Source organism: Lemur catta, chromosome 1 (assembly GCF_020740605.2).
Source record: "Lemur catta isolate mLemCat1 chromosome 1, mLemCat1.pri, whole genome shotgun sequence".
Lineage (NCBI taxonomy): Eukaryota > Metazoa > Chordata > Mammalia > Primates > Lemuridae > Lemur > Lemur catta.
The window spans coordinates 143,308,236-143,335,109 of record NC_059128.1 but is presented as its reverse complement, the minus strand read 5'-3'; the positions used below and the strand labels follow the sequence as shown (position 1 = coordinate 143,335,109).

General features: G+C 48.1%; 1 protein-coding gene and 2 long non-coding RNA genes across 7 annotated transcripts in view; 2 read left to right on the top strand and 1 right to left on the bottom strand.

The window, feature by feature from the left end:
• Positions 1-26,874, bottom strand: part of PRKCQ (protein kinase C theta) — a 90,121-nt gene that overhangs the window by 10,689 nt on the left and 52,558 nt on the right. For all 5 annotated transcript variants that reach the window (XM_045536261.1, XM_045536246.1, XM_045536256.1 and 2 more), the window contains 9 exons: positions 25,490-25,619; positions 21,043-21,152; positions 20,158-20,275; positions 18,792-18,952; positions 15,332-15,505; positions 7,933-8,024; positions 6,260-6,322; positions 2,931-3,069; positions 539-727 (listed from right to left, as the gene is read on the bottom strand). In XM_045536261.1, coding sequence (XP_045392217.1) covers positions 539-727; positions 2,931-3,069; positions 6,260-6,322; positions 7,933-8,024; positions 15,332-15,505; positions 18,792-18,952; positions 20,158-20,275; positions 21,043-21,152; positions 25,490-25,619 — 1,176 coding nt within the window. The remainder of the gene's footprint in view (positions 1-538; positions 728-2,930; positions 3,070-6,259; positions 6,323-7,932; positions 8,025-15,331; positions 15,506-18,791; positions 18,953-20,157; positions 20,276-21,042; positions 21,153-25,489; positions 25,620-26,874) is intronic.
• LOC123626984 lies at positions 932-10,970 on the top strand. Its single transcript, XR_006731092.1, has 3 exons — positions 932-1,144; positions 5,250-5,394; positions 10,947-10,970. It is a non-coding gene; the product is annotated as an uncharacterized LOC123626984 (long non-coding RNA).
• On the top strand, positions 8,183-9,716 carry LOC123626979. Its single transcript, XR_006731086.1, has 3 exons — positions 8,183-8,965; positions 9,063-9,310; positions 9,493-9,716. It is a non-coding gene; the product is annotated as an uncharacterized LOC123626979 (long non-coding RNA).

The following is a 26,874-nucleotide window of genomic DNA, read 5'->3' as shown; positions in this document are numbered from 1 at the left end:
CCTCTGCCCGGAGGGAGGGGATCGGTAGTCCTAGCTTTAGCCTTAAGACGGATGCAATGACTGCTATCCTGGACTTGATGGTTTTAATTTCTCAGCTGAGACAGTATTTTATGACTTCAGAGAGACAACAGGTTTGTCTTTTACCTAAGTAAGCAGAAGAGTCATGCATCCTGTCCAAGATTTCAACCAGGGGCAGGAAGGTGAGCTGGGCTGAATACTTTTAATAGCGACTACGGGAAACAAAAGTCTGAGTTCTAAGCCACAAACTGGGCTTGTTCCATGGACCAACTACACCTCCAAGAGAGGGTATTGAAGAGTCACGGAGATGGTTCCTGGGCATTTCTTTTATCAATGATACATGTGAGTGTTTATCTTATACTAATTTCGATACCTGATGTTCATGAGTGTGTGTCCCTTTTAAACCCGGTTCAGTGCAATTGTTGTTTACCAGGCGTAAGTCAGAGTCTAGAAAGGAATGGGATACTGACCAGACACCCAAACGTTCATCCCCTGAAGACTTCCCTGACCTCATTCCTACCTTCACCAACAGGTCCTTGGCCTCCTTCTCCAGCCAGCGCGGGTAGAAGGGGCTGTCCATGCGGATGGAGTGGAAGAGCTCTTCCTCGTCCTGCCCGTGGAAGGGCGACTGCCCGATGAGCATCTCGTACAGCAGAACCCCGAAGGACCACCAGTCGACAGAGTGGTTGTATTTCTGACCCAGCAGGATCTGTGAAACCCAGAGGCAGAGACAGAAGGCAAAGCAGTGAGCTTGTGAAAATCCTCCTGAACCTCGCGAAGCCGCTCCGCGAATCATTGGCGGTGACGATGTGCGCGGTTTCAGCAAAGATCGCCCTGAAAACTGGATGTCATGACAAGCTGATGACTGGATAGAGTTGACTTACGGGCTCAGGTGGTCCCTCTTCCATGTCCCCCTGTGGCCTTACCTCCTTGTGGTCTCTTCTGTCCTGTCCCTGTCCCTCCCTTGCTTTTGCCCAAAGGATCAGAAGCACCGCTCTGCACACACAGCTGAACCTGAGAAACCAGCACAACACGACCAACGGCGTCACCACTCGGTGCCACCTCCCCCCTTTCTCCTGCACAGTGAGTGGTGCCTGAGACCCCTTCAGCCCCCAGAGCTGAGCCGGTGAGTCCAGGGCTAGACTAGGCATTGTCCTGCGTCCTCGAGGGATGCTTTTTTAGCTGATCAAAAAAATTCAAAATATGTAACGAGGATGTGCTGGGGCTGGATGGGGAGGGAGGAAGGCCAGGTGGGCGGCCAGGTGGGAGGCCAGGTAGTCTGCGCACTGTGGCTGTCTCTCGTCTTTGTTCCTCATATGACGTGGTTCTCAGACCCTTTAACATTTTGGCCCTTACCCTCCATACATCTTGAATTTGGCCATTTTCTTTTTCAAATGTGGTGCTCAGAATAGCACCAATATCCTTCTAATATTTTAGAATTATTAGGAAGGGGAACTCAGAGGCTGAACTTAATTAACTTGTGCCTTCATTAGCTTTGGCTTCACTTTAAATTGCAGATGGTTTGCTGCATCAATATCTGTGTTTGTGCTAACCTGAATGAGGCAGAGATTTCTAATATCAGAAAGTTATTAAATCAATGAGCCAAGCTCTCTGAGCTCAACAATGCCTTGCAAGTTAAAAGCCACAATTTCTTGTGGAACACAGGGCTAACCTTGCCTTTAAACAAGGTTAAATTACAATGAAATACCACCCAACCACAGGGCAAAGCCACACGGTTCTTAGACTGGGGCTGCCATCATCACTTTGGCAATGACAGGGATTCGCTGCGAAAGTTATTTTACCCGGGAAATCAGAGGTCCGTCACTATCTTTTTATCAAACAACCATCACCCATTCACACATGTATCAATTAATCCATCCATTCATTCTTCTAAAAGGCATCACCGAGCACCCGGCACTAGGTCCTGAGACAGAAAAGCGAATAAGGTCACACAAGCCTGCCCATGTGAGAAAATGGCACAGAACCACCTGCCCAAGGTGCACTTGGGCCAGTGTCAGTTTCCTGGTTTTGCTGTTGTGCCACAGCCACGTGTCACCTAACCCTGGGGCAACCTGGGTGCACCACACATACGGGAGATATTTGTGTGCTATTTTTGCAACTTCCTGTGAATATATAATTATTTCTAAATAAAAAGTTTAAAAAAAAAGAGTAAGAAACAGTCCTTGACTTTAGAACAAACATCCAGTTGTGCAGGGAGACAGAAGATAAAAAAGCCACTAGGACGAGTCCCAAGCTATGGGAAGGACCACATGGTGGGGAGTCTCCGAGCTCCCTGGAGGTGGGTTTACTTGGGTTGATGGACAATTTCTGCACCAATGCTGTTCCTCTGGGTGTTGGGAATATGATATTGATGCTTTATTATTGTTTTTAGGGCATGGGGTGGGTGAGGTTTAAGTGTCATATGCTCCCTGATTTAATGCTCCCAGTAACATGGTGACATCAGCGTTACACCCATGTCACAGAGGAGGAAATGGGTGTCAGTGAGACTGTGGCAGCTTGGAACCCTCAGTCAGGTCTTGGAGCCCACAGTGACGCCACTTGACCTAGGTGGATATTTGCTTCTACCTGGCTCCTTGCCGGTGGCTCCTCTGGTACACCTGAGCAGAGTGAGCATATTTTAAGGCTGCGGGTGGGTCAGAGCCGTGACCAAAGGGATGGCAGAACCATCCGAGCCTTGGAGAGCTGTAATCGGCGCGAGTAGCATCCCCCGTACAGTGACAGCAGCCACAGGAACACTGACGGAACACTTAGAAAACATCAAGGACAAAGCTTGGACCAAAATACTCAGAACCTTCTGGTTTTCAGGGGAGGAAGAAGCAGCGGCAGCGGTGTGCAGCCGGGGTGTGTTGAGTTGGGAGGGCGAGAGGAGGCCTCGGGGCGGCGCATCCTACCTCCGGCGCGATGTAGTCAGGTGTCCCGCAGAAGGTGTTCGTCTTCGCGTCTCCCAGCATGTTCTCCTTGCACATTCCGAAGTCCGCGATCTTGATGTGTCCGTCTTTGTCTAGCAGGATGTTATCTAGCTTCAGGTCCCTGGAAAACAAAAGCAAAGCAACATCTCACTGTCCGGGGTACAACTGGGAGGCCACGTGAGCCCAAAGAGACAGGGACGACGAGAGGGACGCTGCCTCGGTTTCTGACGGCTCCGCCTTCTCTGCTCCCGTTTGGTAACAAGGCCTCGCTTTGCTTAAGCAAAGGCTCGTGTGGTTTTATGTGACCTTTCATCAGTATGCATATTCTTCTAAAGTTCCCGTCACTGTTTCATCTGTCTCCCTTGTTCAGCTGGGAATATGCACCGCTGTTATTAAATATTTGTTGCATTGTGACTGTTCTGATAACAGCACGGCATGCACTGGGCATCCAGTCAGTGTGTGTCACATGATCACTACCAGCCAGTGATTATCAGTTCCAGTTCATTCATTCGTTTTCTCCACCTTCTGTGAGAGCAAGTTAGCTAGGGAAGCTGGGAGTGCAACACACCTGTTTTGCTGGGGCTGAGACAACTAGCAGATGTCCCCGGAGTGCGGATGTCTCCCATCTGGGCCAGCATGGTAATCTCCACTACCACCGCGTCACCGGCAGCGTCTGTCTAACTGGGAGGCCTGGACTATGTCTCCCATCCATGTCAGCTCTGTTTTTCTCTCATCCTAACTCAAATGCTGCCACACTTTCACTCTCAGGACTGAAGACGTCCAATATGTCCAAGCCCTCTCATTAGGGAGTGCTAGCTGTCTTCTGTCTTCTGTCTCCCTGATCTTGCGTTGGAATTAAACACACAGTTTCATTGCAACGTATACATTTTACTATGTCCAGTTATAGGTTATATTTAACACTTTATGCTAAAATTTGAGGTCCGTCATCAAATCTACATGCTACACCATATGGATATCATTTTAAGTTTCTGCTACATGAAACATATTTGCATCACTTAGAGCATTTACATATGTTTCTAGAAATTTGGCTGAAGGATGGTTTTGGAGTCATCTCTAGGGAGCCAGATATCTGGCTGCAGGGCTATACACAGATTGTGAAAACAATGAACAGAGTGTCTATTGTTTGCACTGGGTTTTCTTGTTTGCATGTGCATTTTATGATTTGATTCTCACAACAGTCCTTTAATCTGAAGTTGTTATTATTTTTACTCATAGTGTTTCCAATGGAAAACATTGCAAAATGGAGAAACAGCGCCCAGGCATGTGGGTTTGGATTTTAGCTCTAAGGTCTCTGTCTCCAACCTTCCTGATCTCTTACCTGTCTCCCAACCGTCTGTCCATCTACCTATCCATGTAGCTATCACCCATCCCTCATTCATAATCCATCCATCCATCATCCATTTATTTATCATCTATTCATCTATCCATCATAAATCCATCCATCTGTCCATCCATCCATCATCTATCCATCCATCCACTCATCCATCCATCCATCCATCCATCCACCATCCATCCACCATCCATCTGTCCATCCAACCATGATCCATCCATCCATCCATCCATCCATCCAACATTTGTCCATCCAACATCCATCCATCCACTCATCCATCCATTCATCCATCCATCCATCCATCCACCATCCATCCACCATCCATCTGTCCATCCAACCATGATCCATCCATCCATCCAACATCCATCCATCTGTCCATCCATCCATCATTCATCCATCCATCCATATCCATCCATTTGTCCATCCACGATCCATCCATCCCACACAATCTACTCAGTGCCCAAGTACAGGCATATTTTAGATATATCACAGGCCTTACAGGTATAAAGAGAAATGTTGAAAGGAAGCATGGATTCTCTTGGGGGCTTTCAAATAGTATTTCTTGATTTCCTGAAGATTAAAAAATAATATAAAACAACTCCTTAGTCTATTATTGTGTAGATGGACCCAAAAAATCTGTATTCAAAGATCCTGCTTAAGAAGACTGCCTTCCCCAGAGTCCCCGAAGCCTTTAGTTCTGTGACTCCAAATGTGGCAAATCTCACTTGGCTGCACCTCTGGAAAAGGACACGTCCTTCCCTCCTAAGGGAGGTTTGTGCTCTGTAAGCACCAAAGCTTCCATATTAATCACCTGGTCTCGGCAGCTCAGCCAGCCTCTGGGCCAGCTCCTTCCTTTTCCTTCCCCAGCCCCCAGTCTGCAGTAAGTTGGAAACCTGACACTAAGCTTGTGAAGATCTGTATGCCAAGTAAGTGTTGACTATGTTTTGCAGAAAGAAGTGAGGACACTGAGGTACAATAGCTTTGACAGAAGAACGTGAAATGGTGTCATACAACAGAGAAATTTTGGCTTCATGAAAGAGGACACACGAGTGTTCTGTGCACTTCTGCAAGGTGTGGAATCATCGGTTTTCAGAGGTGAGTGTTCACGAAAGAGCTCCCCTCCCTGGCCCCTAAAGAGGAAATTGCACAAACATTTCCAGGTGGCCCAAAGCAAACACAAGCAAAAAATAGGAGGTGCAAAGGGGACGGAAGAGAGAGGAAGCAGAGTAAGGGGAGGAAATGAGAAAAGGGAGGGGAGGACAGAGGTAAGGTCTCCACCGAGGGATGAAATGAGAGTAGAACCTTCTTGCTTTTGAGACTGGAATTACTTCCTTGGTTGTTATTAAATTTATAGCAGCACAATTCACAATTGCACAGATGTGGAAACAACCCAAGTGCCAATCAATACACGAGTGGATTAATAAAATGTGGTATATGTATACCATGGAGTACTACTTAGCCACAAAAAACAATGGTGATCTAGCACCTCTTGTATTATCCTGGATGGAGCTGGAGCCCATTCTACTAAGTGATGTATCACAAGAATGGAAAAACAAGCACCACATGTACTTACCGTCAAATTGGTATTAATTGATCAACACTTATGTGCACATGTGGAAGTAACATTCATCGGGTGTCGGGCAGGTGGAGGGAGGAGGAGGGGATGGGTATATTCACACCTAATGGGTGTGGTGAGCACTGTCTGGGGCATGGGCACGCTGGTAGCTCTGACTTAGGCCGGGCAAAGGCAATATATGTAACCTAAACATTTGTACCCCTGTAATATGCTGAAATAAAAAAAATCATCATCCATGTGATCACTGTGGGCAGGAGGCATGGGTGTGGAACTTTCTACCCCAGAAGCACACCAGCCATGTCATTTCACTAACATACGGCGATTGAATGAACTGGACCAGGAAATCCGATATCTTAGCATTTGTTTCCAAAGAGCAGAGTGTACCTGTAGACGATTCCTTTGGAGTGGAGGAACTGCAGACCAAGAATGATTTCGGCAGCATAAAATCTGCAGGAAGAGAACAAGGTTCAAGGTGAACAGAGTCACTGAACAAAATAACATCCCCAAACCCGGCTGATGTCTTGTGTCCATGCAGTGCTGGCTAAATGGCACACACACGATTTTGTTTAATCCTAGGGAGGAAAATGTCATCCATTCGTTCTACACAGAAGAAGGTGAGGCTCAGACACCTCCAGCCTCAGCCCTGGGAGTAGGAAACACCAGGTATCTTACGTGGGTCCCACCTGTACTTGGTGCTTATTCTTATGTTGTAAACTACACTGCTTGCATTGGCAATTTTTGCTAATAAAACATACATGGACATTTAACGTAATAGTATAACAGGCAAATAATTTCCCCCTTTATTTTTCAACTCTGCTGGTGCCCACAGACCTGTATGCAGAGCTATTTGAAACAGATCTGGCTGGTTTATTCTCACACTGACAACCTTTAGCCAGGCTGAAAAATACAGCCCGGGAGGTGGAAGAAAGGATATTGGAAGATGCAAGATGACAAGTTACTCTTCGTCTTCACTGGCAACGGATGGGCTCACAGGGGATGAGTTTACACTGTCACGAGTGCGATTAAGGTCAGATATAAGCAAGAGTTTCCTGGAAGTGAGATTTGCTGGGTCTCAGGGACGAATGCAAAATTGTCCCTCCGAGAAGGCATTTAGGACACAGTAGATAGTGCGTGTCCAAGCCGGCTGCGGCGGACGGTGGGCTGGGGGAATCCTTTCTGGCGTGAAAAATGCCCAGTGAATTCTCTGCTGCAGAAATCTGATAAAATTTTCTCTGGGAGCTTTGCTGAGGAGTGTCCTGGAGGCAATGGGACCAGCAGCGTGCTGCCCACTAGGTGTGACAAAACAGCCGTTTCCGCCCAGGGCTTTGCGGGAGCTGGCGGTGGACCGAGTCCATCTTTTAACGTAGTTTGACCTAAACCACACAAAGTGCTGCTGCAGAGAGAGGACTGGACATCACACAGAGGACACTGGCGTGTGCCCATCGTTTTTAAGTGAGTCAGTGGCACAGTTTTCTTTTGCTTGTCACAGGAAGCAGGAAGTCCAGGCCGAAGGGGAAACAGCACGGGCAGGGGCAGTGGGTACATGGGCTCAGCCACAGTCCTGCCAGGTAAGCGCAGCCTGCTCCATCTCACCTGTGTCTGAGGCCACTCGATGCCAGAGCAGGTGCAGATTTATTCTCAAATAGAGTAAGGGCCTCTCCAGTTGCCTAATTTTCACGCCCCAGGAGCCAAACACTTTATGCCTCCACACTGAACTTCCCGTGAAAGCTCCCTCCCTGGGGGCCACCTTGCGGTTCGCGTTCCGTTTGACTGCTCTTGTGCACAGGTGAGCCTCACGCATCGGGGTTCTCCCTTAGGAAACTAAGGCGTTGGTTTCGAGACACAGGGAAATGAAACCACAGTGCCCTGAACTTCAGTTTCACACACTGGGAAGACGATCGCCTTGTTTGATATATTCCCAAGGGGGTAACCTTGCCCTCGGCCTGGGATTTAGGCAGGAAAAAAATACTCTGTGGGAAACGTGTTCTGTACGCACTGGATACACGGGGACTGACAAGCAAAATAAAAAAACCCCAAACCCTTCAAAGGGCTCTTACGTGGCTCTGGAGAGGTCAAACTTGTGACAGCTTTGGATGTGGTACATTAAGTCTCCTCCGTTGAGATACTCCATCACAAAAAAGAGGTTTTCCTAGGGAAAAAAACAAACAAGTCCAACTTTTAGCTACTTAACAAGAGCAAAGAAATATCCCAGAAAAAAAAGACTGCTTTCTAAATGGATTAGATCATTTCAGACACACCAATTGTATCTGGAAATCACTTATAAAAAGACTGTCAAAATCATTTAGCGGATCTGTATTTTTGCACCCAAGAAAGCCTGGGGAGTCCAGGTGGGGTGGTGCTGGGCACTTGGCAGGTGCTGAACATACACCTGTTGAAACTGACAGTGTGTAGGACAGTAAAGAGAATATGTTTTGGTCTCTGACTCCAGCACCGGGGCTTGAAAACACCATTCATTCAACTCTCAGTACATAATCATGGAGCACAGTGTGTGGGCACGGCATGGTGGCCAGTCAGCGTGGCATGCTCATTCCTGCCTGGAACTTGCAATCAAGTTTAACCCTATTTTTCTCCAGTGCAGACCTCACTTGTTGCAGAAGCAAGCCACAGCCTATGAGGGTGTCACTCCGAGCAGAGGACACCATGCGTGTCATTGGAGACGCAGAAGCAAGGCTGACTGTCTCCAGGCAGTGGTCGGAGTATCAGAGTAGCCGCATTTGCAACCAGCCTCAGCTCCTCCGACTATGTGAGACACTGTTTCCTCAGTAAATATATTCACAACACTTCAGCACCCTGATTTTTTAAAGGGCTCGTATGAATCACAGAATGAGTCATCCATAAAGCGTGGAGACTTCTGGCATGTCTGTGCATGAATTTGCACCTGAAAACCTCACCTGGGAATTGTTTAACAGAATTAACCTTTCAACCTCGATGTGAGACTGAGCGAGGCGGTGGGGCGTGGGGGGTAATGGTGCAGAGGCTGTTCTGGCCCGATGGTGATATCCGTGCCAAGGCTCCGCAGAACGGGGAGAAGCAAGTCCTGTGGCCATCATCTCAACGATCCAGGTAAAGGTAAGCGTCCGCTCGCGTTCTCCAAAGTGGATCTCAGGCCTAATTTAGTGGTTCTGTATATGTTCAACTGGAGCTCACTCTTTTCTCTTTTGGACAGGCCAAAATTCTCAGCCGACATGAATCACACCTTATATTGTTGTTTCAAACCTGATTTGGGAGTCATCACTCGTGTTACCTGCACACGCCCTGCCTGGTTGCCGACACACCTCTCTAGCGCTTGCGCCCACGAGCACCGTACGTAGCAAGAGCTTCTGTTCTATCCTCTGCCTTTCAACTCAGAACCACACTGGCCGTGTATGAGCCACAGCGGTGGAATCTCCTTTTAAGGACTCAGGAGAACAAAAGGTATCAAAGCCTATGACAGTGCTTGGATCAATGGTTTTTGATGCTTACAAATTCCTGGAAAGGGTGAAATTTTAGAATTCATACACTGTCGGTTTGGACTTGGAAAAAGTGGGGGGAGGAGTTTGGAGGCAAAAGTTCACCCCCAGGTCACACATTCCTCACCCCTTCCCATCTGTTCTCAGGTCTGAGTTAGACTTCGCACCTAGCGGTGAGCATCGGGAGTTGAATCTGCCATTATAGAGTCTGGAAATCACGGGGCCGGGTCAGTGTTTACTACCTGGGTGAGAAGACGAGGACACTGCTCATGATTATCAATTAAACAGTACTGGAGATTTATAGCTTGTTGGATGCCACATTTAATCCTCCTGAAAGAGTTGATGGCTTCACAATAAATCTTTCAAAGCTCTGTTCTTGTCCTCATCATTATATTAAACCAGCAACACTGAAAAACACCTATGATTGTCCTTTGTCATCTATGATGACTTTCTGCATCGGTTTAACCTCTGAGTTTAGTGAATACCAGGTAACACTTGGGCTTCTTGAAGGGGGTTCAGGGATGATTCGTGCTGTAAGTCCAGCCTGGGTGAGGACCGGGGCACCTGCCGCCTCTGTAGAGCCTGCGGTTCTGTTCAGAAAGCTCAGGAATCCACCCATCCAAGATCTCTCCAGCCCACTCTGGGCCCAGTGAGATGGCTCTGTGACAAAATTAGCACAAATGTGTGCCCATATGAACACAGCATCCTGCAGTTTGGATTTTAAGAATCACGTTTTGAGGGATGGATAACCCTTTAAAAAGCTGAATCCAAAACCCCAGTTGTAAAAAGTAAATACAAATATAATACACTCGGACTTTCATAAAAGTCTGGGTGACCTGCAGCCAACCTGGAGCCCTGCTGTCCTCACTGGGACCTGAGTTCAAATCCCATCTATTTGTAACTTTGGAGACATTACTTAACCTTTCCTGAGCCTCATTTCAGTTCTCTTTCTTGAAATCCTTTCCTCTCCTGGCTCCAAAGCATCCTAACTTTTCTTCCTCCCCCAGGGATCCTCCCTGTCAGTCCTCCTCCTCCCCCTCCTCCTCCTCCTCTTCCTCCTCCTCCTCTTCCTCCTCCTTCTCCTCCAGGGAGGGCTTTTCTGTGGCTTGGCCGTCGAACCTCTTCAGTGGGTTTATTCCGACTCTCAGCCGTTCCCACAGCTTCCCCCAAATAGTCACTTCCCCAGGATGGGGACCAGGGTCACCTCAAACGCAATGTGGTCTCTGGTTTAATGAGTAGCTATAGCTCTAAGTGCCCCATTTTAAGAAGAAATTATTGCTGGGAGCAGCACCTATTACACCGCTCTGTGCTATCTGTCATGTACTTTCTCTAAGACTGAGAGCAGAGAAAAGGACATTGACGTGAGTGAAGTTTTGCTGGGGAGAGAAAGGAGATGGGTAAGAATGACCCTGGGATTAAGGCAAAGCCCAGAAGGCTGCCGTGCGCACACGGTCATCCGAACCCCAGGATGGGTGTCCTCCAGTCTGTGGTGTGTTCGAGACCAGCCCTTCCGGCTCCTGAGGACTCTGGCGGAGACATTAAAGCCAGCAGTGCAATTCACTGTGAGACCGTCTGTTTCTCTTTTTCTTCTGCCCAAACAGCGGGGTGTGGAGGGGGTCGTTTCTGAGCAAGCTTCCGGACGAACGGGAGAAGACAGATTCTCAGAGGAGAGGCATTTCCCTGAGACGCTCTCTCGAAGGAGATCTTCCTGTCTCGTGGGAAGCTGGTGACAATTCTGGGGCTTTGTGAAAAGAACAGCTGACAAAGGAATGGACTGGCAGTGCAGGCCCGTGAGCCCTGAAGAAATGCTCGAGTCACATAAAGGTGAGAACGTACTTGTGATTTTAAAAAGCAGGTATGGATTTCAGACACACCAGGCATCTTTTTCTTATGGTCAAAGAATTCCTGAAAATGTGTTCGTGAATTGCCCATTCTGTCTTGTGTCTTTGCACGGAAAAACCTTAAGCAAACGTGGCGAGTGTGACTTCCATTTGCCATACATTGACTGTGAATCCACTGATTGTTGTCAATTTACGGTTAATCTGACATCTGCCAAATCACAGCCCTGCCGCACAGAAAAGAGCATCTGAAGTACATGTGAGTGAGCCCAATTTCCAAAATCGCAATCGTGAGCACCCTTAGGATCAGAACGCTGCCAGAGCGCTTTAAAAGAGACTTATCTGTCACCACAAAAGGGGAATGACATAAAAAGTTAATTCTCGTCTTCATGCAGGGACAAGTCTTTTTGAGGATGTGGTTTAGGTGGTTTTTCTTTTCCTTGCTACAATTGTGATAATTTACAGGGCTCCTAACTCAGCTGAAAGGTTCATGGATTGAAGCAATTTTTTTTTTTTTTTTGAGAGCTTCAGGGGAGGCAGTTTCCGAATAAAATGCTTGAAATCAGAAACTTTTCGGCAGTCTTAGATGGATTTTGCCTTCAAGCCATGGAACTACCAGGATGACATACTTTTTAAAAACGAGCAAGTTGAAGTCATTTTTCTTTTGCTTCAAGTAATAATAGTGATATCTTGCAGTTAATATAGTACTTTCTCCACAAAAGATTCAAACTTCTCTGCAAGTCTTATTTATTTATTTATTTTTTTACATTATCTTTTGGGAAGCAAAAAAAGGAGAACCAATGTCACAAGAAAATGTTAGGCGACTTGTTCAAAGGTGTCAGCTCACACCCTCCAGCCATCACCGGAAGTGAAACTCTGTGTGTTCTATAAATAGAAAGTGAAACTCCATTTTCTGTTTCATAAAAGAGAAATTTCAAAGTAATATTGACCAAGAACGTTCAACTGGTTCTGGCCGGGAGTGTGGAAGTCAAGGGCAGCGTGTCCGTCAGTCCATGAACGATGGCACTTGGGCTCCCGACCCCAGGTTGGGGAGCGGCGGCTCAGACCCTCACAAAACCACAGCTGTCAACTTTCAAATCCAACCCAGGAAGGACCCAGAGAGGTTCTCATGAGATCTAATGCTTTTTTCAGTTGTGAAATGGTTAATACCTCTTCAATGACAGTTTTAGACTTGAATTCAGATAGGCCTTTCAGAATTCAAAGGAGACCCAATGAAAGTAGACCTCAGTTCACATTTAGTTTCTAAGGAAAAATTATTTCCTTAAAATAATAACTAACAAGCCCGACAAGGTAGTATTCTCACAGTGTTAGATGCATCTTTCCTTTCCAAACTAATTTTGGAACTAAACCCTCTTATTTTTCCATAGTTTTATCAGAGCTGAATCAGAGAAACTTTAGATACTTGAATTATTGATCTTTGTTTTGCTCTAGCATAATCGCAAAGAGGGGAAATTATGTTTTTCAGTGTTTGTTCTTCCCTGTAGGTGAAAGTTTAGCTGTTACAGAGGTGGCGAGTCACTAAGGTACTCACACAGTACGGATCTAGGGAGGCCAGCATCTGCACACAGACAAACGGGAAGATTGCACGTTGCTCCCAGTTACCAGCTGAGCAATCTTAGGTGAGTTCATCTTTATAAAGAGCCTTGGTTTTCTCGTGGGTAAAACAGGAACACTAATGTCTCCTTCCTCCCATGCGAATGCCATGTGCGCGTTTGCTCCTCAGGGCTCGGTACAGCATCGCGGCTGCGTGGAAACACGTCCCGCAGGAGGGGAGGAAACAGACACGGCCTAAAACTGTGATGGACAGGCAAGGGAAGGGGATAGACCTCCTTCCTGCAAAGGGGGAGTCATAACAGCCTTCCCCACAAGACAGGAAAACAGTCATAGATGCAAATACTTAAAAAGTAGCGGAGGACGGGGTGGGGAAGGTGCCAAGTGAAACTCGGCTGCTAAGTGCCCCAGAAGCCTGGCCGGAAGTGTGTTTAGCAGTTTGCTACAAACCTCCCAATAGTGCAAAAGGAAGAGTGAGGTTACAAGGAGCCCCCAGGGTGCTTAGAGAATCCAGACAACAGCCTGGGAGAGGGTGGCTGTCACTTTGTCTGCAGGTGACATAACTTCACCATCCCAGACCAAAGGATAGGTACCGTCTCCAGGAGGAAGTTTCTAGTAGAAAATCTCTCTGGCCCTCATGACAGAAGTTCCATCCTGCTCCCTGCTGTAGGAATGAGCCTACTTTCTCTTTTTCTGTTTTTTTTTTTTTTTTTTTGAGACAGAGTCTTGCTCTGTCACCTGGGCTAGAATGTCGTGGCATCAGCCTAGCTCACAGCAACTTCAAATCCCTGGGCTCAAGCGATCCTCCTGCCTCAGCCTCCTGAGTGGCTGGGACCACAGGCATGCACCACCACGCCTGGCTAATTTTTTCTATTTTTAGTAGAGACGGGGCTCTCGCTCTTGCTCAGGCTGGTCTTGAACTCCTGACCTCAAGTGATCCTCCTGCCTTGGCCTCCCAGAGTGCTAGGATTACAGGCGTGAGCCACTGCCCCAGGCCTCTGCTTTCTCTTAAACACCTGTTGTGACCTCGTCACTCCTTCCCGCCCCCTCTCCTGCAGCCTCACACCTCTAATGCCCAAGGTCCTTTTTGCCTATTAAAATTCTAATTTCTAGTTTCTCTCATTTCTGGCACTACAAGTCTGCCTTCTAGTTCCATATGACACTGTCAGAAGTGTCAGTCTTGACTCTTTCATTAGAGTGTGGAATTCTCCAGGTCAGGAACTGTATTCCGTATTTCTGTCCCCTCCACAGAGCCTCCGATGCAGTGCGTGCTCAACAAACACCTCTTCAGGGGCTGCTTTCTCGGTATTTTAGGCAAGTGCATTCATTTATTTATTTATTTGTTCATTAAATGTTTGCTGAGGATCTGCTGGGAGCTGCAGGGGTGGTGACGGACACCCTGCTTGTCACCCACTTTCCTGGCTGGTCCCTGGGCTGCTTCAATTCTTTCCATGGCTCAAGGGACCTCAGGGGCCTCTGTGACTCACACTGTGGCCGTCACGGCTTGAAACAGAAAAAGGAAAACCCCACCCTCTGTGCTCTGTGGACCTTCGTCACATGATCCCACATGGATCTGCTTTTTATTCGGGGCTGTGGACGGTGGGGAGCGTGGGGAGGGGGGTGGACCAGTGAGGGGAGAGGAGTCATCGCGTGCCTGTATGGAGACTGACCTCGGGGATGCTCACCTCAGTGCTGTTTAAGTCAGAGCAGAAAGTCAGAAATGTTCTAATCAGATAAATCATATGGAATAGCCATAGATTTGAGTGTCTATATACAATAGAGTATAAAAAAACACAAGTTGCAGAACATGGGTTGCTATTTTTATTTTTAAAAGCCCATTGGGAGAACAATCTAGAAGGAGAAACTTCAAAGTATTAATGATGAGTATCTCCAAGCAGTGTGATTGTAAGTGATTTTCTTCTTTGAGCTTATAAGCATTTTCTACAGTGAACCTGAATAACTACTGAATCAGGGGGGAAAAAATAATTTTTTTTTTTTTTTAAGGAAAAAGGAGACCAGGACCGGAGTCCTCCCACCAGAGTGGTGAAGCCTCCTGGCAAGGCTGGCGAAGAGGAAGGGGCCCAGCACTGAGCGGGAAGCCAACCATCCGCCCTCCACCTCACTGCCCAGGGGCTCGCTCCCGATGAAGCCCACGCTAAGGGCTGCTTTTTCTGCAAGCCTTAAATAAGAGAAGAACCGTGCACATGCATTTTGATCTATTTTTCAACTTTGGTCTCTTCAAATACACGCATGGTGGATAAACCAACAGGTGTGACATTTTTTCTCCCATTTAGAAGCCTGGTCTTTATGCTAAGTTAAACCAAATTCTAAAAAACAAGAAAACAGACAAGCAGACCCAGATGTAAAGATCTTTTCCAACCGACTGCATTAAAACACTCTGAGTAATACTTCCTTGGTGTTAGAAGAGATGACACATATTTGGAGAGATGCAAGGTGCACTGGAAGGTAAGAAGATAAATATGGAGACCACCTCGCGTCTCCCGACGAGGGGGCCTCCGTAGGCTCCACACTGGGACGGGTTAGGGGGAGGAGCGTTGTCCGGGCAGAAGCCGTACCTTGGTCTGGAACGTGCAGAACATGTGCGTCAGGAACGGATGCTCCCAGGCCAACGAGAGGACCCTCTTCTCCACCATCGTGCACTCAACATCGTCATCCATCAGGACCACATCTTTCTTCAGGGCTTTTATTGCAAAAAATTGATTGGTTTTTTTGAACTCTGCTAGGAAGACCTAGAAGGCATGGGAAGAAGTTGACTTTATTCTGGAAGTTGGATTCCCACTCGTTAAAAAAGAGACAAAGTCCTGAGAGAGAGCTGTGCTGGTTGGGAAAGAAAGATTCCTCCTCCACCCCCCTCTATCCTGGACAGGATATTCCCGAGACAAAGTGGAACTCGTCAGTGGCTTAGGATATGACATAACGGATTCCTACTAGCTTGTACCTTTCCAAGGGTTCCATGAAATTATCATGCAATTGGATGGGTTTTAAAAGTGTGCCCTGCCCGCCCGGGAACCTGAGTAAGTGTGTATAATAATTCAGAGAGACAAAGTGCAAACTGAAGGAAGAAGAGTAGTGGGTAGAAGTTGTTTGTATTTGAAACATTACTGTAAATGCACATAAAACTCAGCTTTAATTTCTACCCAGTTTTTCAAGGCAAAAGAACACTTGAGGGATATCGTTCTCCCTGCGTACTTAGAAAATGAACACCATTTTATCTGATGTCATGGAAACTAATAACATTTTTAGGGCCTACCATATGGCCCGGGGCACTCTGCTATGGACTTCTCATGTGCTACTTTGTTTTATTATCTAATTTAATTCTCAGCCCATCACACTCTGCAAGACAGATATTAATAATAAGAAAATTGGGTTCAAAGAGTAACTTAACTGGCTACAATTCATGGAGTTACTCAGGAAAAAAAGTCTTAGCACCAAAGTTTACTTTTTCCGCTTGCTTCCATAAATCTTACATCAAAGGACACCAGATGGCACCTGATGGAGAGTTTCAGCAACTTCCGATTTTGCAAGCGATGCAGCAGCACACGGCACACTATCGGCCATTGTAAGGATGTGGCATTTGGATACAGAAAACTCCAGCTCTGGTTTTATCTCACACACATCTGCCTGCTGTGCAGATGTGGGCAAACCGATCACCCTCTCTGGGCTCCATTTTCCTAACCTTTACAAGGGATTAACGATGCCTGCATTCTCTAACTCACAGAACGATTGTGAAAATCAGATGAGAAAGGGGTCTATAAAATGCTTTCTCAATGACAGTTGTTAAGAATATTTGTTTGTTTTTTTTTTAATTGACTTTCAGGAAATGCTGAAGTCAATGGTACTAAACCAGTACCAAGAATACGAGTGTCCAGGTTTAAAATACATCGATGCAGAGCCATGGCTTTGTGCTGGCTGCCTTGGCAGAGGGGAAGGAGGTTAGGTAAGAATTCAGGCAAATGAAGGATGTTCACGTCTTCAGAAAACACACAATTTGTTCTCCTGGGCTTAAAAGTAGATTGAGAGTGAGAGAACAGAGACCAGCATTTCGGTAAAGAATGATGCTTTCCTAACAGAGCCAAAAGAGAAAAGAAAGGTGAGTTCTAAACTATTCTCGGTGTTGTGAGAAAGGGCAGTCCTCTGTCTGTCCCTGGTGCCCTCCCCTCCCCTCCTCTCCGAGTGTGGGGACCCAGGGTCCCCATGGAAAGGAGCAGACCCCTTTGGGCACGGAGCCAGGAAGCCTGGAGCTTCCGGCTGTCCCTTGGGACATTTACTAAGCCTTGTAGGGTTGACATAATGTCTTTCTTATTAACCTTGTTCAAATATAGAAATCTGAAAGGGAACAAAGAAAGAGAAACATTTTGTTAACAATTAAAAGTACTCTTTTGATAATTACCTCTTTCAGTAAAATATCCTGAAACCAGCCATAAACTAAGAAGCCGAAAAGACAATTTCTGTCTATATAATGTGCTTGCAATTTTTGGTAACAGGTTATAATTGCACATTAATTGATGCTAAATTATAATGAAGACTGGCTGTAAAACTGCCTGTTACACTCAGATTAATACCCAGTGGGCCCGCTGTGATGCATATTCTTGTGGAAACCAGCTAGAGCTAGGAGAATCCGTGGTTATCAGCCACAGTCTGCAGGGCAGAGTGGACTTTGCTGCAAGGCAACGCATTGGTGTTTAGGTCCAAACCCCAACTGGAACACAATGTTATTCAGCTGCGGCGGAGGCTCAGTTGCATTTTAGTTTGTTTATTATTAAACAAACAGGTTAAGTTTTTCCTGTCTGGTGAGCAGGTGCCCAGCATCATGCTGGCTTTGGATGCTGTGCTCACGGAAGAGTAGTCTCTGGTTAAAATTATAGAATATAAAACAGCGAGGAGCCCCATTAATACGTTAGAGATCCTTGATATAAGAAATGACCTAACAGCCTGCATTGAAAATTGTCCCTCCTTACAATCACTAGCTTGAAAATTTTTTGCCGTCGCTGGTAGTTGATTACAATTTCTTAAATTATGTCTTTTTCCTCCCCCTCCCATCCCCACTTTCCTCCTCCTCCTCCTTCTCCACCTGTCCCCGTGAGTGACAGAGATGACTTCCCACGTGCATGGTGGGAGGAATTGAGAGGAGGGGCTTCCTCCACAAAATCGTGTCCAGGTTTCTTAAACTATAGCCTTGTCGTTAGGGGCTGAATCGTGTTTGGGCTGAGGTATCCCAGCACCTCTGAATGTGACCAAATATGGTAATTACCTTAATCACCTTGAAAGAGGTAATTAAGGAGGTCTCTATGTGCAATTATAACGTGTTCCCTTTAAAGAGGTAATTAAGGGAATTAAGGTTAATTAAGGTTCAATGAGGTCATTAAGGTGGGTGTCGTTAAGAGAAAGTTCAGACAGACGTGCACAGAGAGAAGATGATGTGACCAGGGAGAGGGAAGACAGCCACCCACAAGCCAAGGACAAAGGTCTTGGGAGAAACCCTGGTCTCGGACTTTCAGCCTCCAGAACTGTGAGAAAATGCATTTTTGCTGCTCAAGCCACCCGGGCTGTGCTGTATTGTTATAGCAGCCCAAGCAAACTAACACGAGCCTGAAGGCATTTCATAGAGAGAGAAAAAAGTCACATAACAAAGTGAAACAACACTTCAGCCTCCAGAACGAAGCAAAAGAGAAAAAACAAAACAAAACAAAACAACAGAATAAACAAACCCGTGTGACAGAGGAAGTGGCCAAGGGACCTTCCTGTTACCTTGGTGCCCGAAGACATGAAACTCTCAAGTGTGTGGGGCACACACTTGCAAAGCACAGTGGCTTTGGGGACAAAGATTCCCAGGAATCCGAGGCAGCTATTTCCCTGGAGCCCCTGGGGCCCTGTTTATCCAGAGATCTCCCGGGAAACCTGTGTCCACACACCCCCGCGTGGTTCTGGCCCCACGAGGTGAGTTCCCCGGATGAGGGGCTTTGCTGTCTAGTTCCTGGAACCTGGTCTGCAGTGTTCTGTAGGACCACAGCATACCTTGCCAAAACTTCCTTTCCCCAACATTTTGTGCAAGATAAAATCCTCGATTTTTAGTTTCAGATGGAGAGATGGTCTTTCTACGTGCGGTTCAGGTTCCGGATGAAGGCACGTTTTATCCACCTCGTCTGACGGCGACTCCCAGGAGATTCCCTGAGGCTCTGGAAATGGCAAGCTGGTGGTTAAACAGGAACACGGAGTCCTGGAGCATCATTCTAGTTACGCACAGCACACGCTTTCTCTCCCACTTCCCATCCTGGGGGGCGGGGGTTCAGGGCTTGGGGTTCAGGCAGCTTTAACACCTCTCCACCTGTCTGTGAGCCTGGCGTCTGGGGTGTGGACCACGTCTTTTTATCCACAGTCTGGGAAATAGTTCAGCTTAAAGAAACGCATTCCAATCAGACCATACATGCAAAATGCACGAGCACATTTAATAATGTCAAACCACGGGGTTTGAACCGAATTTGAGAAAACACGGTTTTCAGTTGTGTGCATGGCTCGCAGGTACAGGGGCATCAGTTTCTGTGAATTGCCACGTGAGGGAAGAGGAAATGAAATCTAGCGGATTGTTAAAGATCCGAACTGCGCCATTCGTCACAGAACTCAAGTCAAGACGCTGCCTGCGGTGATCCTCTCCGAAACACGGTCTACTTCACTGCCTGGAGACCCAACCCTTCCTAAATCTAACCAGAACCTTCCATTTCAATTGTTAAGCCCAGAGATGTAGAAAAACATCTTTGTGGAATCTCCCCTGGTTTATAACATCACTTTTATTTTTTTTAATCCCTACGTTTTTCCTTCATATTCTCCCTGCAGCCCAAGGGAGACACGCATTTCATAATGCATGCTGAAGCCATCCAGGTCCCAGACTCTTGTGGTCTGCCTTCCCATGAGCTACCTTCAAACCATGGGCCGGACGAACTTCCCTGATGCCATGAACACCAGGGGCTTCGAGCCCCGCTCTTCTCCTCTTTTCTACCCTTAAATTTCTTTAAAAAGTCATAAAAGTGCAGAACGAGAGTGTCCCCTGTAGCATTCCCACCATCTTTAAGATAGATTTATTTCTATGAAAGAGTTTAACACTGACGGGAAGCAACATTCTAAAATTCTAACAGGGTCGTGGTCATGCTTGGATGGGAGACCCCACTTGGGAATACTGTGGGCTTTAAAAACAATTCTAAGGAAATGTGTGTGGTTGCGTCCTCCAGACATATCCCATTTCTAAGCCCCACCTCCCACCCCCTTACAAAGGTACCTAATGGGGCATCAAATAGGGTAAATTGAGAACTTAAATCCAGAGGACCCAGGTTAAGGTTAATCAAGATTCATTGCTGACATCGATTCAACCACGGGCCAGGACAGCTACCTCTCTTTCCAGGTGTGGGTAAGCATGGCGGCCTTGCTTCACTTTTGATGGAGCATGGGAGACCAATTTCAACAGGACCTTCTCTGAAGATCTGTTCAGTGTCTCTTAAGCAGCGAGCCTGGGTGACAAACAGAGAGTCAGACCACCCACCTGCCCACCATGAAGGGACAGCTCAGCCTGCTGTCCGTGGGGACAAAAGCCATCTAAGTTTCCTAAATGCACAGGATCACTGAAGCTCCTCTTTCCCTCAACATTCTTGAGAATCCCGTATTTCGGGAAAGTCCATCGGTTGTATCTTATGGATCAGTAGAACACACTCACCTCCTTCACACTTTTCTGGGGGCCGACTGGATTCTCCCTGGCTACCCACATTGCAGATAACAGCAGACAGTCAATGAATGGAAAAACAGCTCACGTAGGCAATGCCAAGTCTTAAAGAGGGTTTGTTCTTGGATATGGAAATTCAACCAATGCCTAAATAATACATGGCAAGGCAAAAGCTGCCCTGGACTCAGTGTTCTGGGGAGACTTGAGAGATGATTCTAGCAAATAAGTGTCTCCCCCCCCCCCCCGCCCCCACTGTTATATAACACTAATAAATCCCTATAAAGCTGGCAATGAATCCTCAATAATTTTAATGAATTTATTTCCACCCTGATCACTCCACAAAGAACTTAAGACCTTGTAAAGATCCACACAAGACAAATTATTAAATAAATGCATATCTCAGAGTGTGTGGCAGGGCATGGGCGTGAAGATGAAAGTCAGCGTCCAGGCCGGTGCTGGGAAATGCATTCTGTGCTTCCTGTCGGGCTGCTACGGGGCAGAGAGCAAAAGGACTCGGGCGTCCTCCTTGAGCTGAGAAGGCGGGAACGCGCTCCCTACCTGTTGGGTGCTCTCGATCATGGCCAGCGCCTCAGCCATTAGCTTCTGGTTTATGCCACAAAGGTTGGCCACCTTCGTCTGGCACCTGTGGTGTACGTTCATGCCACATGCTGAAAGGAAAAAAGTAGGACGGTGAGCTGGAGTGGGAGACCCACCGGTGCTGGGAAGTGACTGTCTCTCGAGGTGGGACAGGGCCCCATGTCCAGGGAGGAAAGCCTGTTGCCAGCGTGTGTTCAGGCTGTACCACAGCTGGGAGGAAGATGGTGACATCGGCTCTCCCCGGTGGCAAGGTGAGTGCCGGGAGGGAAGGATGCTGCCTCCCACCCTGGTCTGGAGCCCAAGGATCCCTGCTCCTGCCTGGGCTGCTGTACAAGCTTCTCCACCCTCCCGGCGGGAGCCTGGGCTGCAGCGTTAGCCTGCGGAAGGGAAGGTGGGGGGGGGTGTGACGGGGCAGGATAAGGAGGAGGGAGAGTGGCCAGAGACCTCATGCTCACCTGTGGGGCTAATGCACCAGGAGACTTGACCATTGGCCAAGAAAGGGGTGTCTGGGGGTGCACAGCTCTGAGCCCTGGGTGGTGGGGAGCACCAGGTTAGCAGGGTCTCCCACAGACAGAGCCGAGAGGGTGTGGGGGGAGCCAATGGACTTATGGTCACCCATAGGAAACTCAGAAATTTTATTTATTTTATAGTTGTGAAATTCATTTGAGGCTACCGAAGTGACATCCTCTCTTTGGAGGATGGAAGGACAGGAGAGGGTGGCAGAGTTAAGCCTCGACATCCTTTTAGTCTTCATCTTTCTCCCCGGGACATGACAGGGAGGTGTCCTAAGTCAACAAGGGAGCCCAGGCGGCCACACCGGTGTGCTGTCGCTGGGGCACGGGGACAGGACTCGGAGCAGAAGTGCCCATTTCCCCTCCTGCTCTTGTCCCTGCACCCACGTCTGCTGCCCCTGGCCAGGACACGCCGTTGGGTCCTCTCCTTAGGGTACAAAGTTCCTGGGGTCCTGAGTGCCTCTGCTTTGATTGACAGGTGCCCTTCTGAGAGCTGTTTGGAAAATGCCGCGCCACACTTGTGGCCAGTGCGACACCCCAGGTGCAGGAAGTACAATGACGATTGATCATCTTACGGAGATGGCACTGGGGCTTGAGGACGCCAGGAGCTGCGGAGACCTGGCTAACAGCAAACCAATTGACCTCTCCAGAATGATCATGACACTGTCTCATTGTGGCTGGTTTGCTGACATATTTGGGGCTTCTTCTTTTTTTTTTTTTTGAGACAGAGTCTCGCTTTGTTGCCCGGGCTAGAGTGAGTGCCGTGGCGTCAGCCTAGCTCACAGCAACCTCAAACTCCTGGGCTTAAGCGATCCTCCTGCCTCAGCCTCCCGAGTAGCTGGGACTACAGGCATGTGCCACCACGCCCGGCTAATTTTTTCTATATATATATTTTAGTTGGCCAGATAATTTCTTTCTATTTTTAGTAGAGATAGGGTCTCGCTGTTGCTCAGGCTGGTCTCGAACTCCTGAGCTCAAACAATCCACCCGCCTCGGCCTCCCAGAGTGCTAGGATTACAGGCGTGAGCCTCCGCGCCCGGCCCTATTTGGGGCTTCTTTTCCTCCCTAAACGGCTTTCCTTCCCTGCTCCCTGCCCCCACCCCCTCGCCCCCACCGGGCCATCTCCTGCAAATAATAATTATTAGATTCAGTCCGAATTAAGTGGGTTTCAAGGTCGTAAAGAGCGAGATATTTCTTGCACACAGGCATTAATGGCTTAAATTCACATCAATGACCTAGTGACAGAAAGTAACTCAAAGAAAAGGAACCAAATTTTCTTTCACCTTTATAAGTCACATGAGGTGTTATTCTAGATTTTGCTAAAGAGAAAGAAAGGAGTGGGAAATAGCTGAGCACTGGTCGGGGAGGAGATGTGTGTGTGCAGCACGTGGATGCTATGTGACCTTGGGCAGGTCGTGTGCCTTCCCTGGGCTTCCGATTTGGGTTCCCTGGCACTGAACTAAAGGACTAACCCCCACTTCCTACGGCCATGGGGTCCCTCTAGGATCGGGGGTGTGGGCCTGTGCAAAGATGACGATGACATCGTGTCAGTCATTTTAGAAAATTCAGATTTTGCTTATGAAACATCACCATTAAAATTAAAAAAAAAAATCTAACAAAGATTTCTAAACTCCAGCTGCTAGAGCTCTAATCTCAAGTACTACTTGCTTCTACAGAAATCCATAAATCGGGGTTGTTACATGGAATCAGGCAGCAGGAGCTACAAGACCGTGCAGCTCTAATCTTATCTGCACTTGTGTGTGCCAAGAGCTCAGCACGGGGATCGGCATCGGGCAGGTGCTCAAACGACGCCCATTTACAGTCTTTAATACGGGACAGATGTGCTGTGCGATGCTGCTCTGAGTGCTGAATTGTCAGCGTGACCTGCGCTGGACTTGTGCAGTGGGTTTTAGGTTCTCACTCGGGTGTCCCCAGCCCCATTGTCCTACCGGTCATCCCTGCCACACGCGGAGTGTGGCATCGGCCAGGACTGCGCAGCGCGGGACTGGGATTTTACTTTGCTCCTTATGATTGCAGCCTGGTCCGTGTTTGTCTCCGACTCGCAGGGTCTTGGAGAAAGGCCACATCCCCTCTACAGGGTCATAAATCTTTGCTACTAACCTATCTGGCGGGAACTGGATCTCTGGGAGTGCAAATAGTCCCTTTTGATGGCTATTTTCATGGGAATTACCGTGGGGGCAGAGAGGAGACAGGGTGAAGGCTACAGGAGGCCCTACTTAAGCCAGAAGCAAGACAGACTAGCGGACTAGCGGTGGGGAAAGGGCATGAAAAATCCCGAGAGAGCAGGCAGGGGCAGGGCCAAGGCTGGAAAATGCATGGGGAGGGACGGGGAGGGGAGAAAGGGAGGAGAGGGGAATAAAGGAAGAGAGGGAGGGGAGTGCTTGAAACGGGTGCAGGAGAGAGTGGGGAGAGAATGGGATGGGAAGGAAAGAACACTGGAAGAAGGAAAACGGAACAAAGCCAGCAGGGGAGCCGTGAAATAATGCCAGGAACCCTCGGGAAGTTCCAGGCCGGGCAGGTGGGGTTCCGGGGCAGGACACCTGGCCTGAGACCTCCCCAGAGAACCAACCGGTGAGAATTTCACTATTCGGATTTCTGTTCATGCGGTGAGAATCCTGGGATGTTGTTTTTTGGCCCGGGCACTCTGTCCCCTGCCTACCCGCGTCTTCTTGAACAGGTGCGTAGAGAAAGGTAAGTGGTACTTCGGGGTCACGGAGGGATTCCCCCTGGTGATGATTTGGAAACCTAACTCCTCCTGCCTCCGCCGAGACGTCGCTTGGGGCTCCCCCAGGCACGTGAACGTTATAGGGACAAGGACAGAGAGGATGTGCAAGACACCTTCCCCGCTGCCACCTCTAGCACCTCCATGGGAAGGCGTAGCCAGCCAGGGCATACGTTACAGTCGGGCCGCCAAGGAAAAATAAAGTGGCTCAGCTACTTTATAGTTCATCACGAGAAAGGTGCGTGCTGCGGCAGGAGGTCCTCCTTTTGTGACTGTGCCATCCAGCCCTGCCACCCTCACTGCCACCCAGACGGCAGTGAGCTTTGTCCCTTCTTGTTGCAATATTTTCCCTCCCTGCTCCCTAATCCTGGTGTGACAGCGTCTCAGTTTCTAAAGGTTATTGCCTTAGCAACCTGGAGTTTCGGAGCAAGACGGCCTTGTCCTGTTTCTTTTTCTCAAGGTGAGTCTGAGTCTGAGTAACTCTGTCAGTAAAGAGCGGCTCAGGCTGTGCTGTGATCCTGGCCTGTGAGGGGGACCAGAGGAGGGAAACAGGGCCTGGAGCTGGACTGGCTCCTTCCTGAGCACTCTGAGCTCCCAGCGATGGTTGGGGATAGACCGCCAAGCTCACATTGCAGGATTTCTCTGTGCAGGACCAGGCACCAGCCACATGCATGTGCTGGGCTTGCTCCTGGACGAGGTGACAGCGGGAATCTTACCAGCGGGGGCAAAGGAGACGCCGGGGCAGTGCACAGCTGGACCTGCCAGAATCGGGAGGGGCTGCCCAGAACCCACTGAGGAATCGGGGGGTTGGGTCAGAGTGAAGTGCGATGTTGGCAGAGGGACCAGAGGAGATATACTGTCTTCATTTCTCCCCAGGGCCACAGTATGACAGAAGGCACAGGGGCCAAGGGCCTTGACCTTGAACCTGAACTGTGCTGTACTTTTCTGGGACGCAAGGATGAGGGTGTTGCAGGGTGGAAGGAAAGGAAAGCAGCAGCGTGTGGTCCCGGGAAGACGGCATTTGCCATCGTGCCTCCTCCGAGCTGGGTGTGGAAGTTACTCGTCTACGTCCCCCCCTCCTGCTCTCCAGAAAGCTGCCCGGGTGCCCCTGGGGGGTCCGAGTGGGGCCACGCTCACCTCCTGCTGGACTCACCGTCACACTTGAGCCCCTGCCGCGCCAGCCCCCACAGCAGGGTCCCGCAGTGCTCGCAGAAGGTCGGGCTCTTGTAGTTGTAGACTTTGAATCTGTGCGGCATGTCAATTTTGAACCTCTCCTTGTGGAACTGAAAGAGAAAGGTAGAAGGTGAGACTGCGTGTGCATGTCCCCGGGGCCCTGACTGCTGATGTCCTCTTGGATACCGCAGCATAACAACAGTGACCGCACTCCGCCACCGTGTGCATTTTAAACCAGCATCATCACTGCTCAGGGCTTAGGGCACATGGGAGGGAGGCGGAAGCCCTCAGCAGAGCTACGTAAGGGGGAGCTTCCCCCTGACGTGCAGAGCACCCTGCGGACCGCTGAAATCTGAGGCATTGGCGCAGGAAGATCGGCACGAGCGCTGTTTATTTAAACGAGAGTTCAGGAAACGCTGCTCCCATTTAAATAGATGAAACTTTTCTTCCTGTTTTAATATAAATATTTCCTTTTCTCTTTCGGTCCAGAACGAGTGCCTTTACCTTTTGAAGATGTCAAAAATGCCTCCTCCAGAGGAAACACCTTTCCAGGCTTATCAGTGTGAGAGCCCAATGTGGGAAGCATTTTCACACCTGTGACCTGGGGCTGCCAGAGCAGTTCGGTAACACTTCCCACCAGGTGCGAGAGACAGATATGTCACATGCCTCGTCTGTTGCACTGGAGATAGCTCATGTAGTCCTCAGAACACCCCATTTGAAGTAGCTTCTATTACTCTTGTTATTGGACAGATGAGGAAATTAAGCCCAGCGAGAGCCAGAAACTTGCCCAGGTCACACAGCGATGGAGCCGGAATATCTGTGAACTTGGCAGTCAGAATCCGAGCCCATCTATTCTCTTTTCTGTCTCAAAATAAATGTAAAGGCTTGGGGAAATGGAGAGAGGTGAGTGGGAAAGGGATACTAGTGGTAGATATATTGCAGGATTTTTTTTTTTTTTTACAGTTTTCCAGAGTTTAAAATCAAACTTTTCCAATGGACAGCAAAAAACTCCGGTAGTTGGATTCCTGGTAAGAATGCCAGTCTTCTTTTGCAAGATAAAACATTTATTTTCTTGAGACTTATAATCTCTGCAGAAATTTCTAATTAACACATTAACCACCATGTGAGTTGTATCTAACTCACGCTAATTTTGAGCCCGGGGCCTCGTGAAGCGTATGTAACTCACAGGTCTCTTTACCTTGGGAGCCGCGTGAACTATTTTTCAAGTTGCATAGAACTCACGTACAGAATACAATAAAAAATAACCAATTTTTTCATTAAATTAGAAAGGATAGTTTTGTTTTTGAAGTTTTTATTCTCTTTTTCTAATAAAACACCATGGCCCCAAGGAAAAGATTTTTTTTT